Here is a 17,532-nt window from a genome sequence, read left to right as displayed (position 1 = left end):
ACATTTATTCGGAATTAACAGTCTTGAAATGAAATAAAAATATATTTATATATTAAGACAGGAAGCAACTGAAATAAATACAAATACACATATATAGATATATAAACAGACACTGTACTGCTTAATAAATTAGCCGGTCGCGTCCGGTTTGTATTGCATGTTTTTTTTTCCTCAGTACAATAAATAAGGCGAAACAAATTGTGTCTCCCATCATGATGAATCTTTCATCTGCATTTCTCGTACGTCAGTGAGGGGACATTCCAACCAGTGAAGCTCAAATAACAATCTCAAAACTTGCGCTATACGTGTAAGCAAATTGTTTCCCGCTTCATACGGAATCTCCGGAATCTGCTCTCGATTTGGTCCATGATATGTGCACTAAGGAGAGGAAAACACGAGAAATATAAATATCCGCCCACGTTTATATAGCATTAGTAATAATACGCTACAGGATTCATGATGTTCAATTCATTGGTCAATTATCCTAAAAGAATAATTTACTTTTCCAATAATATTATTATTTTATTATTTACATAGCGCCAGCAAGTTCCGTAGCACTTTACAATAGAGTTGTGACTGTCGTAAGGGCACGTGGCACCATGAATTTTGACACTATCACCTTTATGGCTCTTGCGAAAACACACAACTCATTGATTGGCCAACTCATATTGGAGAATTTAAAATTGCACAATTTAGGGTTTATTCACTAAACTCTGAATTGCATTGAAGGGAAAACCAAATGGAAAAAAGTCATACAAAAATAGCAAATATGGGGGAAATCTCCTCTATAAGCAAAGCTTGGCTGGTTCGGGCTAAGAATTGTCCTTTGGGTTTCAATCCAGTACAACTCAGAGATTAGTGAATACATCCCTTTGTTTCAATTTGATGAGAGAGCAAAAAAAAAAAAAAATTAAATCCGGCTGACCTTCTAACTTTACATTCTTAAATAGATATACAGCCATTCACATAAAAAGATGATAAATTGTATAGAATGTATAAATAAGTGAAAGATACAGCTCAGGAGGTTTAGAGGAGGCTGCCTGCCTCTCTTTTTCTGGGAGTATTTAGAATAAAGTAGTATTGAATGCTGAGATTATCGGAACAATGATAGTGGAAACAGAATAGGAGTTATTTCGATAGAGTAATCACTGAGCAAATTCTTAAAACATTTATCAAATAAAAACTCAATTTCCATGATGGCTCCCACGCATTTTACGACATTCTTAAACCCTGAATGTATAAGAAGGATGGGCTTCAAATACATACAGAAACTGGCACCGCCAAAAAATATATATTAACCCTTGGACAACTGGGGTCCAGTACAACTGTACCCATTGTACAGCGCTACGGAATTTGTTGGCGCTATATAAATAATAAAATAATAATAATAATAATACATAGTAATGAGAGCTATCCTTCGCACTGCATAGGCCAGTGAACTTCAATTCCCACAATGCTTTGTCATTCAGAGTTAGCCAACACAGGTTATACAGATGGAAGAGATGTTGCATGCAGTCTATATATAGCTCTGGCCTGAGGATATACAGGTGATAAAGACAGGTAAGACCATGACTATGAGCTATACATCTTATGGGGTTTATTAACTAAACAGTGGATTGCAAAGACTTTGGCCAAGTTATAATTTTTATATCTTTTTTTAAGAAATAAAAAAAATCCAATTCTTCTACTTTTCCAGTTTGGGCACTTTTTCCTAAATATCACAATTCACATTTAAAACATTTTTTAAAACAATTTTGTAATTCACACAGCTCCACGTGGCTTGCCAGTTATTTATTGCCACCAGGGAAGTGACTTTAATTAATCAATCGTTAACACTTTAGTTTCACTGAGTGACTCTCCTCCTGCCTCATGGCTGCTCCCAATTTATTTGCTCCCTAAAACAAAACACCCCAAAACACAATCTCATTGCAATACAAACTATACCAGAAATACAACGAGCTATGACAGCGGAAGACGTTCTCCCGAGGACAAAAGCCCAGTATTACCCGATAACTGGGGTGTACTGAGCCGGGGGGTGGTTACATTGTAACATTCTGTCATTAGAACGCTGGGGTGCATTGTAAAACTGTACCATTCCATTAGAACACTCAGCTATTGCAGGTTATATTGTAACATTCCATTAGAACGCCGGCTCTCACCTTCTAAGCGCTGCTGCTCCACGTGGCCGCCTTCCGCTCACACACACGGTGCGACCCTCCGCTCACTCTCCTGGCGGGACCTGAAGTGTTGGATGGCCTTCTTGTTCTGGAAGTCTATGAGGGCCATGGTAATGGCCGCGTTCCAGCAGCTATCATCCGGGCAGCGGAAATCGATCTCCTTGTTGTCCGTGGTGACTATGGTGAAGTAGATGTACTTGCCGGTCCTCTCCACGCAGTCCAGCTTCTTGATGGACTGGAACTTGAGCTCTTTGCACTTGGTCTTCTTCTGCCCGTCAGCAAACATGTTCAGGCTGTCCTTGGTCAGGACACACATCTTCTTCCTCCAGAACTGGAGCAGATTGTCACTCCTCTTCTCCAACTCCCCCTCCATGATCACCTCTGGGGCTTGCATTCTCATGGTCTTCTGCACCTCAGCTGATGCTGCTGGACCTGAGATAATGGCTAGTGGGGCTAGTCCTGGAGATGTGGCAGATGGTGAAGACAATCTAAAAGATATGACACTTGGTGAGTTTGTTCTTGTAGCAATTAGTGGTTTAGGAATAATGTCCTCTTGCTGGGGTTGGTCTTGGTTCTGTGGCCACTAGTGGTCTAGGAACTATGTCCTCTTGGTTGGGTTGGTCAATGAGCTGTGTCCTGCTGGTGGGGTTGGACTTGGGATAGGACTTCACCAGCTACTCCTCTTGTTCTTAGTGAATGAATGACCTGTAGCTTCCTCAGCTGTGGCAATGAGTGAATGAGAAGAATGAGAAGCTATGTTAGAATTTATTTCGCCTTCCTGCTCCACTCCCTCCAGTGACAGGCTCAGGAATGTTGGCTGGGGCCGCCCAGCAACGCTGAGTCACAGGTCTCCTCCACTCCAGTGAGTTAGGACTTCACCCAACCACTTACTGTCCCACCCACAGCCTTGAGGTAACCATTAGCCACTGATTCATTCAGCTCTGTACCACACAGGCAGAGAGTGGTTACACTTTGATCTCTCCAAGGGTCTGCCTGGGGCAAAGGTTATTGTTTGAGATTTTTCTTTTTATTTGATGTTCAAATGGCCCACCAGCAGCACTTCCTCTGGATATTATGTTCCTGTCAAAATATGTAGTCCTCTTAACTTTTTAACTTTTTTTTAGTTCAGCTTCTGCAGAACCTCTTGGATCCAGCATTGTCAATCATTGTCATTCAGTAATCTATTCTAAGAAAGACACATTTTCCCAATAGTAACTAATGGGTTTATACTAAATCCATGGACAAAGGGGTGTTGAGAACTAAAGGGCTACTTACTAAACAGTGATTTAAGGTGTGTTGAAATTTAAGAAGTTACCCACTAAATAGCAGTGAACTAAAAACTGAATTACACAATTTTAGCTGAAATCATCAGGATGTTAATGTAGCAAATTTAGAGACTTTTTTCAAACCAGCACTTTTTATCTTGATTTTGAAATTCAGTTTATTTTTCACCGCAGTTCACAGTTTAGTGAATAAGGCCACATGTTCTAACATTTTATCCAAGGAAAGCCACACTTTAGACATTTATCAGCTGCTCTAATTTGTCAAGTCCATTGTCAGCCTACGGCGTCTCACTGTTTAGTAAATACACCACTTGGTCTTCCAGAATGTTCTATTGAAATAAAAAGAAAGTTTGAATTATGTGATATGGCCCTGCACTCAACAGAAAAACAGGGTATTATTATTATTATTACTAGGGTTTATAAAGCGCCAACATATTCCGCAGCGCTGTACAATTGGAGTGAGCAAAAAATTCACTGTCATGACAGTGTTGTACAAGGATACCTCCCCTTCTCAGCCAGGCAGAGCATTGCCTGATGTGATAGGAGTTACAGTCCTCATTACGCTAAATGAATGTTCCCAGCCTAAACCCATGGACAGCTGAGGAGTGTAGCTTCCACCGTTCTCAGACAGGCTTCTCCTGGCTGGAAGTGATAGGAGGTTACATTCTACTGTAGCAGGCAGCCCCTGACATTAACCAACATTATACTACCTGTGCCCTGGGTACAAGGATGTACTCACCATGGACATTAGAGGTGGTATGGGCTGCAATTCCTATTACTCTAATACAGGCTGTTTCTGGCTGGTTATGACATTCCATTACAATATTCTACAATATTTTACAAAGCCTAACACTAAACAAACCATGCTGCGTTCTATGGATATACGTTTTATTATTATTATTAATGCTGAGAAAATATATATTATTATAATCAATAAATGATAAATTATTTGTAAAGCACTGATAAATTTGGCAGTACTGGAATAATGTTATATAGTTGATATTCTCATTTCTCATGGTACGATTAAGAGTGAATATTTGAAAAGCGTCCCCTTTAAATCATTTTTGGGTAAGGCATAAAACGCTGGGTTTATTGAAACTTGTTCCAATAGAATACTCTCCGTTTTGTGTTTTAACAGTATATCTAAACATTTAAAGGGACGTTGATACGTATTAAGTATTAAGGTAAAACTTTACCTATATTGGTACGTACGATTATACTTTCCTTATTTTATATTTATTTTGTTATTGGTTATTTATGCATTGATCAGAAACCATTCCACTTCTGTTGACCTTGAGGGATTGTTGACTTATAAATAAAATTATGCTTAAAGATGTCCAAAAATTATGAAAACACTTGTACATAGGTTGTAGAGAAACCCATGACCCCCTGTCTCTGTTTCACACACCCCTGCTCCAGTCCTCTCATTGGGATCCCTGTGTTGCATGCACAATGCCGTCACGAACATTATTTCGTTTCTTTATTATTTAATGACTGGGAAGTGCCTGGGTGAATGAACTGAAACTGTCAAACTATTGATATCCAAGTGGAGTCATGGAAACACAAAACATTAGCCACATCCTGCCAGTGGGCCTCCAATTATACAGCCATGTCCTGAGAGTCTTAGCCCATCTGTTGCTGCGGATGTAGGTTGGAACACCATGAATTACTGCAGTGATTGACAGCTCAGTGGTTACAGTATTTCCTGCATTGGCCCCTTTGATGAACAAGTGACCCAACATGTTGACCCAGACCATAAAGCTCCCAGGAGCCTGGGGGGGAATTACGCTGTCAGCAGATCTGGCCCCTGTCTCCTTCCTGGCCTCTTACACCACACATTCTGCCCTCATGGTGGATATTGGTTTAGAATGCAATCTAGCTGGGTTAGCCCAGTACAAACAGGTTCTGGAGTTTATATTTATATTTCGCAAGGGAGAGTTGATACATTGTTACATACTGTTTAACTTCCTATAACATTCAAGCAGATATAACATTACAATAAGATAAAGCAGTTATTTTAAAATAAAACACTTAAAAAAAAAAAAAGAAAAAAAGCATTTAACCCCAACAAGCAGATGGCTCAATCCATGGTGGAGAAGGATGACCTTATTTGACAACTTGGATCAGTGATGGGGAACCCATGGACACCCCAAGAATTCAGCTACAGAACTGTATGGGTGTCAGTATGTCTCACCAATGTAGGACTGCAGCGAGATGCACAAAATAAGCTTTAAAAAAATATATATATTTTATTATAATTATTATTATAGGATCCCGGCCTTGCAATAAGTTTGCTGTTGCCTGCTTTTTTGCAAACAAGATGGCTGCACAGCGGTTTGCGAATTAATGCTTTGCAACCGCCTGCTCACACATGATGTGTATGGCGTCACACAATGCCTAGCATGCACATTGTTGAATCTATTTTTATTTATTTAAATGTTCTTACATAGCACTCTAATCCACAACGATTTACAATTCATGCAAAAATAACATTGGCATTTATGCAAACAGGGGATAAATATTTAGACACATAGAAAAAAAAAAAAAAGAAGTAAACCCTACACATGAGCTTACAATCTAGAGGGGGCACTGTACACCGAGACAAAAATAGAATTATGAAATAACAGAAATGTATCCGTGATTGAACCAATATAAGGAGTACTGATTAACAATCAGTATGATGTGTGTGCTGAATTAGTTGTCAGATGGGTGTCCATATTCCGGTGGCCATATTTTAGCTCAGCGCAGTCGATCACGTAAGGAACACAGTGGTGGTGGTGCCAAGGTCTGTGTGTGCCAGTAAGTCTATGTAAATAACTCTGTATCTGCACAGTAGCTAGCTGCTTGACAAGCACAAAGTATGAGTTAATTGAAGAGATCTCTAGAAAGGAAGTTTATCATATTTGACATGACAAAAGCCACTTAAAGTGCATAACTTGTTCTGCATACTTCTCATTGTTTCTTAGAGTCACGCCCTTCACTGCGTGCCGACACAAGCAGCTCACAACTGGAGAAAAGGAGATCGATATGGAAAACAAAAAGGATACCTAATGGAGATGTTAGATTGAGTCCAGTAGACGTTCTACTTTTTTACATATAATACAATTGTGAGAGATGTGGTCACATAAAGACAGATGAAGGGTTACTGTAGTACCCAAACACAAACAATACTAAAATCCAATTCTCTCTCTGCTGTTAACCTTACAGCCTGTTGCCACAAAGCAGGGTTAAGGATAAGCCAAATAGTGAAAAATGAAGGCAGCGCTATAAAAGATACAAATGTGCACAATCAGCGCTATGTTCAGTTTTATAGGAAGGACCAGGGAAAACAGATGATTTGGGTTGCCCCCTTCTCAGCGCCAAATGCCCTTCACATCCCCTAATCACCAGGTTTTGGCCTATGAAAAGGGTGCTTTAAAGCACTGACAGATTTTTGCAAGTTATGATAACAGTTTGTAACTAAATCAATACTTAATACAATATTACCTAAGGTGCTATTAACTAAATATATTGTATCAATAGGTCAACAGCCTCATTTTAGAGTATATATGTTCAGACAGGCCCATCTTGTCACCAGAGGCGTATCTAGGTAACATGGCACCCAGGGTGGAAATGTATATTTGCACAACACCCCCTCCCCCTGCCCTATAACATTTTCTTGATTTTTGTGTCTCCCTAATACCCTATTATAAGGAGAATAAAAGACACACATATTAATATACACACATACTCACGAACAAACCCACATTCATATACACACACACTCACAAACATTCATACACACGTGCTTTCACACACAAGATATTTTATGCACACATACATTCATATACACACATATACATTCATACACACACTAGTTCACGTTCACATACATATACTCACATTTATATACACACATTTTCACACACACTCACATTTCTATTCAGACATACACATTCATTCACACACAGAATCACACACATATGCACTCACATTTATATACATACACACATACATTTATACACTTTTCATACACATTTCATTTTTATTTACACCTTTATTATTATTTTTTACTATTTTATTATTTATGTAGCGCCAGCAAATTTCGTAGCGCTGTGCCTTTATCCCTTGTGTCCAATGGTTTGCTGATGGGATCAGTCTGTGAACTGAATGTGTAGTCTGTGTACTGATGTCCTGGCTGGGGTGATTTTACCTCCCACTCCCACCATGAGCACTGCGCAGCGAGGGAGCTGTAAAGTCAGATCGCAGACTGATCCCAGCAGGTCCCTCGCTGCCTGCAAGCTCTGCTTGTTTGACTTGGTAGGCAGTGCCTGCATTGGCGGGAAGACATGCTCTGTCCAATGGCTTTTGTGTAATTCAATATATTTTCAACTTTCTGTTTATTGTTTTTGTTCGCTTATAATTTGATTTGTGGGATCATTTAATAAACTAGGTGTCTTTGACAATTTTGTAGCCATTTTGGATTAAAAAAAAATATATTTTTTTAATCTTCAGTTCCTGGACAAAAAGTATAGTCAATTTTAAAATGCAGAACTTTTTTTTTTTTTGTTCTTTTTTTTTTTAACAGTAAATTGAAAAAAAACACTAAACAAGAAATATACAAGTAAGCAACTCGTTCTTAGAGATTCTCAATAACTGGATAAATTAAAAGAGGTATACTGCATGTAACTGTCAGGTATACCTCGCCCATCTGATTGTATCAAGTAATAGGAAAGTGATTGTGTGATCTGGCTGAAATAGTGAGTGGGAATGGCTTTCCTTTAAACGGTACATTTTGTTTGAATGAGAAACATAAAATTGAAAGTGCAAGTAGAAATTCTCCAGAAATTCCATGGGCGAGAATGAAACGAAATCCTGCGTGTACATAAAAGGTAAAGAATGAATCAGCTGATATGAGAGACACAGCCAGGTCCAAGGCGTTATTCAGTAACAGTGACAATAAATATTTTTCAATGTCAGATGTAAATTATTCACCATGTAGGCCCAAATACAACTAGTGAAAGGAAATTAAATATATATTTTGCTATAATTAATTGCAAAAGTTGACAAAATGGTTCCTATAAGCAGCCAACATGTATTCCTGACCCTATAGTGTTAAAACTACCATTTAGGTGGCTTGCCCCCCCCCCCCCTAATTCGCCAGCACTGGCTGAAATCTGCCAGGAGACACAATGGGGGTGGGGCCAAATGCTGACTTAGCCAATCAGCACTTCCTTATAGAGATGCATTGAATCAATGCATTTCTATGAGGAAGGTTCAGCGTCTCCATGCAGAGTGTGGAGACGCTGAACAGCAGTGCTGCACACTGTGCAGCACTGCCCCAGGAAGCACTTACTGGGCCATCTAAGGAGTGGCCACCGGAGGTTTCCCTAGGGGGCAATGTAAACACTACCTTTTCTTTGAAAATACAGTGTTTACATGAAAATGCCTGCAGGGCCTGATTATACTCACCAGAATAAATGCTGTAGTTGTTCTGCTAACTATAGCTGTAGTTGTTCTGGTGACTATAGTGCCCCTTTAAGTTTTTTAGTTCGTTTTATACAATTCACTTCTTCATGAATAAACCCCTCAACATTTCCTAGTTTGGAAAATTTGACACAAACTATGTCAGTTACCAATAATTTTCTGTTTAGTAGCAATAATTGGTGTAGGTCAGGTCTCCCATTGCAGTTCTTTGCCTGACCTATGTGCTCTTTACTGCCCCCATAGGTAAGGGCAGCATATTACACCCAGAGGAAATTACCCTGTGTATACCTTATTTCAAAATGGTAATTTAAAATTGAGATGCACAATATAATTTCTAACAATAAAATGGGAGGGAGCCTGTGGTCTTACGTGTTCCCAACCTGCCCTGTTACAGTCTATAATGAATACAGTGGCAATGCACATCTTTCTGTCTGCCCGCACCTTCCATTACTCGCCACTTTTTCAGTCCTTACACAGGCATCCTGTAAGATATAAGGCTCAATTTACAATTCTAGTCCTTGCTTTCAAATCTCTCCATGGTCCTACCTACCTATCCTCGCTCATATACAAATATGTCCAGGCCCCTATGCTCTGCCAAGGATCTGCATCTATTCTCTGTTTGCACTACCATGTCTAACACCTGCCTTCAAGACTTCTCTAGGGCTATGCCGTTCCTAGAGAACTCCCTTTCCTGATCCGTAAGACTCTCACCCAGTCTAAGCTCCTTCAAAAGATCATTAAAAACACTTCTTTAGGAAAGCATATCAATTAAACTGTTAATAGCTTTCCCTCCTCGCACCTTGATAACCGACCCTGCTTTCCATCCTGAAACCGTGTCATCCAATAAACAAACTCTTCACTATTACTACTCTAGCAACCTAATTTATCCCGTACATGAAATAGATCCTAACCTTTTCTCTTGTGTCACTTTACACATGGGCACGCTTGGCACTTGCCTGGGGGCCCCACAAGCATAGGAGCCCCACAGCATTTCCTATGTGCCCAGGCCGACAGGGGAAATCCTTTGATATCCCCTGCCGGCCCTGCTCATTTGCTTTGGACCAGTGAGGAAATCAAAGGTCCTTCGTTAGTGAGAGGGAGGTAGAACCTAGGAGAAAGAGCGCTCCTTCCGCGAGCATGCTGGTCTGAGCGTTGCCGCGGTTGCTTTGACAGCATTCTGCTCGCGGGAGTAGTGAAGACAGCCTGCAGACAGAGGAGGTGCAGGCTACAGCTCTATAGCATTTGCCACTCACCACCGGACCACCAGGGCTCCTCACCAAAAATAAGAAGGAGGGTGAGGGACACACATGATGCTCTTTTTAACATTTATTTTAAATAAAAAACAAAATACCTTATACCTATGAACCCTCCAACACACAGCACCCCTCACATACACACACACAGTATCAATCACACACTCATCCCCCCTCACACACTGCCCACCCCTCACACACTGCGTACCCCTTACACAATGCATACCCCTCACACACACACACACACTGCACCCCTCACACACACACACTGAACCCCTCACACACACACTGCACTCTACGCACACACACAGCACCCCAAAAACACACACACTAAACCCCTCACATACAGCACTTCTCTCACACACACTGCACCCCTCACTGCTGTATTCAGCAGTCTGTGTGCATGTATTCAGCAGTCTGTGTGTTTGTATTCTGCAGTCTGTGTGTATTAAGCAGTCAGCGTATGCATTTAGCAGTCTGTGTGTGTGTATTCAGCAGGCTGTGTGTTTGTATTGTATACATTTGATGGAGGTACCAATAAATATAGGCTTAGTTTTATTGATAATATAAATTTTTATTCCTGTAAGTGGTTGTGTAGGCTGGGCCCCAGTGCACTGCTTTGCCCAGGGGCCCATAATGCTGTTAAGATGGCAATGACTTTACCCTGCTCCTTCTAGAATGTAAGCTTGTTTGAGCAGGGCCCTCAACCCCCTCTGTTCCTGTGCGTCCAACTCGTCTTGTTACTAATTCTAATGTATGTTAGTTCACCTATTGTACAGCGCTACGGAATTTGTTGGAGCTTTAAAAAAAATGATAATAAATGCATTCAATCGGCTAAACAATAAGCTCTTTTTATGCAGTTCTATAGGGAAAATGCTGCTCGTACATGTGAGGACATGTCTCAAGCAAGAATTTCTTTCTCTTCTGTAAATAAATGTTACTCCCACGCCTGGTTTTCCAGATGAAATCTGATCTGTGCTTTTGCAGAGAACTTAAAAGATATCCGACAAGTTCGTTCTCAATATTCTGGGTGTTCACTCTGCAAACAAAACAAAAAAAATCCCCAGCATAAAACGAAGGTATTTTTTACGCTCTTAAATCCCCTTTAATTCATCAATGATTGTTACTTTATAACATTTCTGTAGATTCTGCAACATAATGACCAGACACAATCTAATTAGTTAGTGACATAAAGATTAAAGGAACATATTGGACACCATAACAACTTTGCCGGAATGTCCCTGTAACAAGCTGCATACTAAGGGCTGAAATAACAGAACTGGAGCAATTGGTCACCTCAAACACGTTGGAGAACTACCCTAACTCTACTAGTTTGGACTAATTTAGTAACCTGCCACAGATTAGTGATTAAACTCCTTATAAATGAACCACTACTGATAGGCTGATCAGCTGACACAGCCTGTCAGTCGCTCCTTATTCACAAAATGGAGTGAGGACACTTTGCACACTACTCGGTGCAGTTTTGGTTTTTATGGTTTTCCCCGTGCTTTTCCTCAATGAAGAAAGTTAAATCTGCCAGAAATTATGGTGGTAATTAAAGAAGCGACCTGCCAGGTCTGTGGTTCTCAACCTTCTTGACAGGAACTAAATGACATAAATGGTATTAGCTTGAAGACCCATTCATAAAATGACACTAATTCATCAACTGTTATATAATGTATAATTAAAGGACCACTCTAGGCACCCAGGCCACTTCAGCTCAATGAAGTGGTCTGGGTGCCAGGTCCCCCTAGTTTTAACCCTGCCGCTGTAAACATAGCAGTTTCAGAGAAACATTGAGGGTTAATCCAGCCTCGAGTGGTTGTCTCCCTGACAACTACTAGAGGCGCTTCCGCGATTTACACCGAGTAAATCGCACTTATTTGACGCTGGACGTCCTCACGGAGTCCAAAAAAGATCCCCATAGGAAAGCATTGAGTAATGCTTTCCTATGGGCGGGTTTGAATGCGCGTGTGCCTTTGGCCGCGCATGGGTATTCGGCTCCACTCGGAAGCTGATGTCAATGGAGGAGGAGTGGTCACCAGTGCCGAGGGAGCCCAGCCCTGGATTAAGGTAAGCAAATAAATGGTTAATTAACTATTTATTCGCCATGGAAAGGGGACCTAGTCACCTAAACGGTGACTAGGGCTCTATAGCGTTAGGAATACATATTTGTATTCCTGACACTATAGTGGTAAAATAACTATTTAGGTCTCTGTTCCCCTTCTCTTTTCTCCTACGCCATGATTTTACTCACCTTTTCTCTCACCGTGCCTGGCCCACCTTGCTCCGCCTCCTTGACTGAGATAATCAAATACGATGCTGTCAGCCAATCCGATGCTTTTACATAGGTGTCCATTGGGAGGCTATCTCGCATGCGCTAATCAGCATTTCCTCATAAACATGCATTTAATCAATGCACCTCTATGTGGGCCGTTCAGCGTCTCCATTCACTGTGCATCACTGACCCTGGAAGTACTTTTAGTAGCAATCTGAGAAGTGGCCACTACAGTTGTTACTAGGCAGTCATTGAAACACCGCCTTTTCTCTGAAAATACAGCGTTTACATGAAAATGCCAGAAGAGACTGACTATACACACCAGAACAAATACATTAAGCTGTAGTTGTTCTGGTGACTATGATGTCCCTTTAAGCATATTCTGAAAAAAAACATCATTCAGTAGGAGGGGCTTCACTGCACTGTGCAAGACAGAACTGCTATAGTTAGCAAGTTATATTGTGTCTGGTCTATGAATGTAAAGTTCTCTGGCAGTAAGTAGAGGCCTGCAGTGTTGCTAGGGATGTAAAGCTATACTTAATTTGCCTGTAGTTCTAATTACCTCTTGCCCCTATTTCCCTTTAAGCAATTAGCATCATGTGACACAGAATTATAGAACGTTCTTGCCTTTGAAGAACACACACGTTTTTGTAATTGAAATATTTAACCAGAGAATGTCACTGTGTTTATCAAGGTGTGTTGAAACATACATATGATTGCACACCATCCGAGGATATCTGATGACATGGATTACATTTTCAGAATATTTATATAGAATTGGGATTTCTAGGATGCTTAGGTTAAGAATGGCCAGTTTTAATTCTGAAAATGTAAAAATGGCATATCATGTATTCAGATCGGATTTCATTCAGAAAACACGTTGTACACCTGCAATTAATGGCAAAGCTGACTCATTCCCGTGTGACAGATTCTAGTTAAGATGTCATGGCTTCATTGATAAAATAGGAACTGAACGTATTCCAAAAATGCACCTCGTAAACATAAGAGGACAAAAATTATAATATCATCTATATGATCTGATAATCTGAAAATAGTTGCAAATGTGAAGCATGTTTGTCTAAGAGGTATTCCAAGCTGAAGTAGGCCCATTCTTTTTTTAATGTCTATAGATCATGCATTCAACAAATGTGCAAAAAAGAGAAAATCTGTGAAAATATTGTGCTTTAATACAAATTAAAAAAGGAATGTATAATTAAAAGCTGCTACCACACTAGTGTGAGCAGGGACAGATTAAGAGCCCAGTGGGCCTGGTGCTGACAATTATGATGAGCCTAATTACAGAATCTTATTGACCAAAAACACTAAAACAGTCATACCTCCCAAGCGTCATGTATCTGATGGAGATGGTGTTGGAGGGAAACTCATAGGATGCAGCTATAAGAAAACACATACTCTATGCTAATCTCTTTATCTAATTTATGCTTTCATCTTTCAAGTAAATCCATACCCCCTAACAGCAGTGTTCAGTGAAGCAGGAAGTCAATGGGCGAGGTAAAAGGGTGGGCCACTGATGTGAATCACGTGACCAGAACTGCCAAAAAGCGGCGAACATGCCCAAAAAGGGGGCATGTCTGTTCAAAGAATTGGAAGGCCAGCCTGGCATTAGTGTCCCTATGTATCACAGTGCCAGTGTCCCCATGTTGCCCAGTCCCCTAGTCTCCCAGTGTCCCCATGTCTCAGTGTGTCCTGTGTCACTAGGATACTAGAGGACACTGAGAGACATGGGGACACTAGGAGACATGGGGGCACTGAGACACATGGGGACACTGGGAGACATGGGGGCACTTGTGGATACAGACATGGAGACACTGGGAGACATGGGGACACTGAGACATTTGGGTACACTGAGAGAAATGGGGTCACAGACACGAGGGACACATAGACATGGGGGCACAGACACTGGGAGACATAGGGACACAGAAATTTGGGGAAACTAAGACACTAGGGACACTGAGAGACATGGGGACACAGACACTAGGAGACTTGGGGACACTGGGAGACATGAGGACACAGACACCATGGACACTAGCTGGGATGCATGGGGATACAGACACTTGGGGACACTAGGAGACATGGGGGCACGTGTGGACATAGACATGGGGACACTGAGACACATGGGGACACAGAGACATGGGGACACAGACACTGGAAGACATGGGGACACTGAGACACTAGGGACATTGGCTGGGAGACATAGGGACACTGAGAGACATGGGGACACTGAGACACATGTGGACACTGGGAGACATGGGGACACAGACATTTGGGGACACTCGGAGACATGGGGACACATTTTCTAAATGGGCCTATTCCATGGGCCTGGGCCTGGAGCTGCAGCTCCATCATCCCCTATGTTAATCCGTCCCCGAGTGTGAGTCTCTCCCACACTCCACACAAAGTAAACAATACAGGTGGATGAACTAAGTGGTTATACTACTACCAGTGCGTTAATGGAGCCCTAGAACATAAACACTTACCCTTATATAATAAGGGATGCGGTATACAATAAAAGCTACTGTAACGGATCACCTGGCACCCCGACCGGGTACCTCCGTTAATGGATGCTCCTAGTGCTTCCTGAGGACTCCAAACACTCTGGCAGACACCATAATCACCGAATCCGAGAAACCTTTAAATTCTCCCAAGCGTATGAATGCTGTAGACCATTGAATAGGAACCATACGAATAGGCTTGTACTCCTAGCAGTCAACTGGAACAGCATGCAATAAATCCTTCCCCCCAATAATGAGACGACACATCACTTTGAGGGTAAAACAGGAACTCTCGCCTGGCTCATCCAGCCTGGCTTTTATTACACTTGTACACTTACAGGCCACACCCAGGGGGAGGCATAAAATAACCAATCACATACATGGTTCAGCCCACACATCCCCTCCCCTCAGATAACATTAAACTCAATTATCCGGTACACTTTTTCAGCCAAGTTCTGGATGTACCCCAAAACCCGGGGGTACACCTTTAAATCCAGCATCGCTGGATAGCCCTTATTCAGGGGGACAACATATCCAAAATTCAAGTAATTCGGATGAATGGTTCGTGAGATATGGGGTTCCAAAGATTTGACCGACCGCATGGGTAAAGTATCCGAAAACAGTTCCATGCATTTTGGCCCTGCGGTCGGTCACAAACAAGGGAATGAAAACAGGCGAATTGCCTGTGTTATAGAGCCTGGAGAGGGTTTGAATGAATTCCCTTGTTTGTGGGGTTCTTTCTACCGAACGGCGGGTCATTCGGTAGTTTCCATACGAATTTCTGGAAGTATGGAGGTCTCAGCGGTGTTTGCCTAGTCAAGTGTCCGATTTTAGTTCCAGACACGCGACGGCAAAACACCGCTGTTCGGTAGTTTAAGATGGCCGCCGCCACGTGTTTGTTTCCCGAATGGCGGCCACCCAGAGGACAAAGCATACATTACATGGATTGCCAATTACCCGTTTGCAACATTGTTGCAAACGGTAATTGGAGGCACACTTAGTCCTGGGTGGTCTGGTTGTTCGGTAGTTTCCTCAATATAATGAATGGAGTGATTCTACCGAACAATCAGATGAATGCTGTACATATATATAACCCAGGTTAAACTGCATACAAAAATACATACATGACATTAAAGTATTAAAGGCAGGATTACTGTACTACGCTCCACCGTCTTAAAGGTACAGTAGTCCCAAAAGTTCCAATATGTCCATCGCTGCTTTTAAAGGGCCAGCAGCAGCAATACAAATTATTACCTGCCCAAATATAGTTTCTAAAGTGCAACACGTCCAGGGGCCATAGTCAGCGGGCAGGAGGCCAGCAGCCAGGCCTCTCCAGTTCACAGTGGCGAAGCTGGTTTCGCCACATTTCTCCCCTTTGCCAATTAGACTAACAGGGTACCTGACTTTCTGCCGGTCAGTGCCCTGGTTAGTCCAGCAACCCACCCACAAAACAGAAATAACAGAGCAGCCCACCCACACTAACCGGTTACTACATCTGGGTGAGGAAGGATTTTGTCCAAGTTCTGGTGTTTCACCACTGCTGGGTGGGAGACGGGTAGGCTGCCTTGGTGGGTTGCTGAGGGGGCAGAGACCAGCGGTACTCTGTCCTGTTGCCAGCACTACCACGGGAGTAGTCTGGTGGGCGTCTGGTTGCTGGAGACTGGCTGTCTCCCCTTTAGGTGCACAGCTCGACTGCTGGAGGGGGAGACCGACTGTCTCCCCTTTGGATCCATCACACTGAGGCTGGGGAACAGGACCGACCGTCCCTACCCCTTGTGCTGTAAGTGCAGAGACTACGGTCCCATCTGCACAGTTGTGGGGCTTAACATCTCCCCTTGGTGGGTTAGGTTGCCGTGGGAGAGAGGGTGTAACAAGTTCCTCTCTCTGGATGGCAAACTGCCGCTGGGGAGAAAGGATGGCACCTTCTGCTCCCTGGGGTACACACTGCCGCTGGGGAGGAAGGACGACACCATCAGCTCCCTGGGGTACACACTGCCGCTGGGGAGGAAGGATTGCACCTTCTGCTCCCTGAGACACACCCTGCCGCTGGGGAGGGAGGACACGGCTCTCCTCTCCCTTTACTTCACACTGCCTTCCTGGCACATCACTTTGCTGCTGGGGGGCAGGAACAACAACCTCTGCCCCCTGTAACTCAGCCTGCCGCTGGGGAGGAAGGACGACACCTTCATCTCCCTGGGGTGCACGCTGCCACTGGGGAGGAAGGACGACACCTTCATCTCCCTGGGGTACACACTGCCGCTGGGGAGGGAGGACGCTGCTCTCCTCTCCCTTCACTTCACACTGCCCTCCCGGCACATCACTTTGCTGCTGGGGGGCAGGAACAACAACCTCTGCCCCCTGTAACTCAGCCTGCCGCTGGGGAGGAAGGACGACACCTTCATCTCCCTGGGGTTGCTCACAGGACCAGTCTAAGAACTCTGCTACCTCGGGTACTGCTGGTTGCTGTTGGGCGGGAGGACCGGTTGTCTCTTCCCAGGCCTCATTGATGAGTCGCAGGTAATCCCCTTCCAGGTTCCATTCCTTGGTGACCAAATATCGTAG

General features: G+C 42.7%; 1 protein-coding gene across 1 annotated transcript; it reads right to left on the bottom strand.

The window, feature by feature from the left end:
• On the bottom strand, positions 1-2,921 carry PHLDA2 (pleckstrin homology like domain family A member 2). Its single transcript, XM_063438707.1, has 2 exons — positions 2,160-2,921; positions 1-378 (listed from the first exon to the last, which is right to left on the bottom strand). The coding sequence occupies exon 1, from the start codon at positions 2,575-2,577 to the stop codon at positions 2,197-2,199; it is 381 nt and encodes a 126-aa protein (XP_063294777.1). The 5' UTR covers positions 2,578-2,921; the 3' UTR covers positions 1-378; positions 2,160-2,196.
• Positions 2,922-17,532: the final 14,611 nt, after the last annotated feature.

Source organism: Pelobates fuscus, chromosome 12, assembly GCF_036172605.1.
Source record: "Pelobates fuscus isolate aPelFus1 chromosome 12, aPelFus1.pri, whole genome shotgun sequence".
NCBI classification, from domain to species: domain Eukaryota; kingdom Metazoa; phylum Chordata; class Amphibia; order Anura; family Pelobatidae; genus Pelobates; species Pelobates fuscus.
The sequence above is the reverse complement of the archived record's forward strand: the minus strand, read 5'-3'. Positions and strand labels throughout refer to the sequence as shown.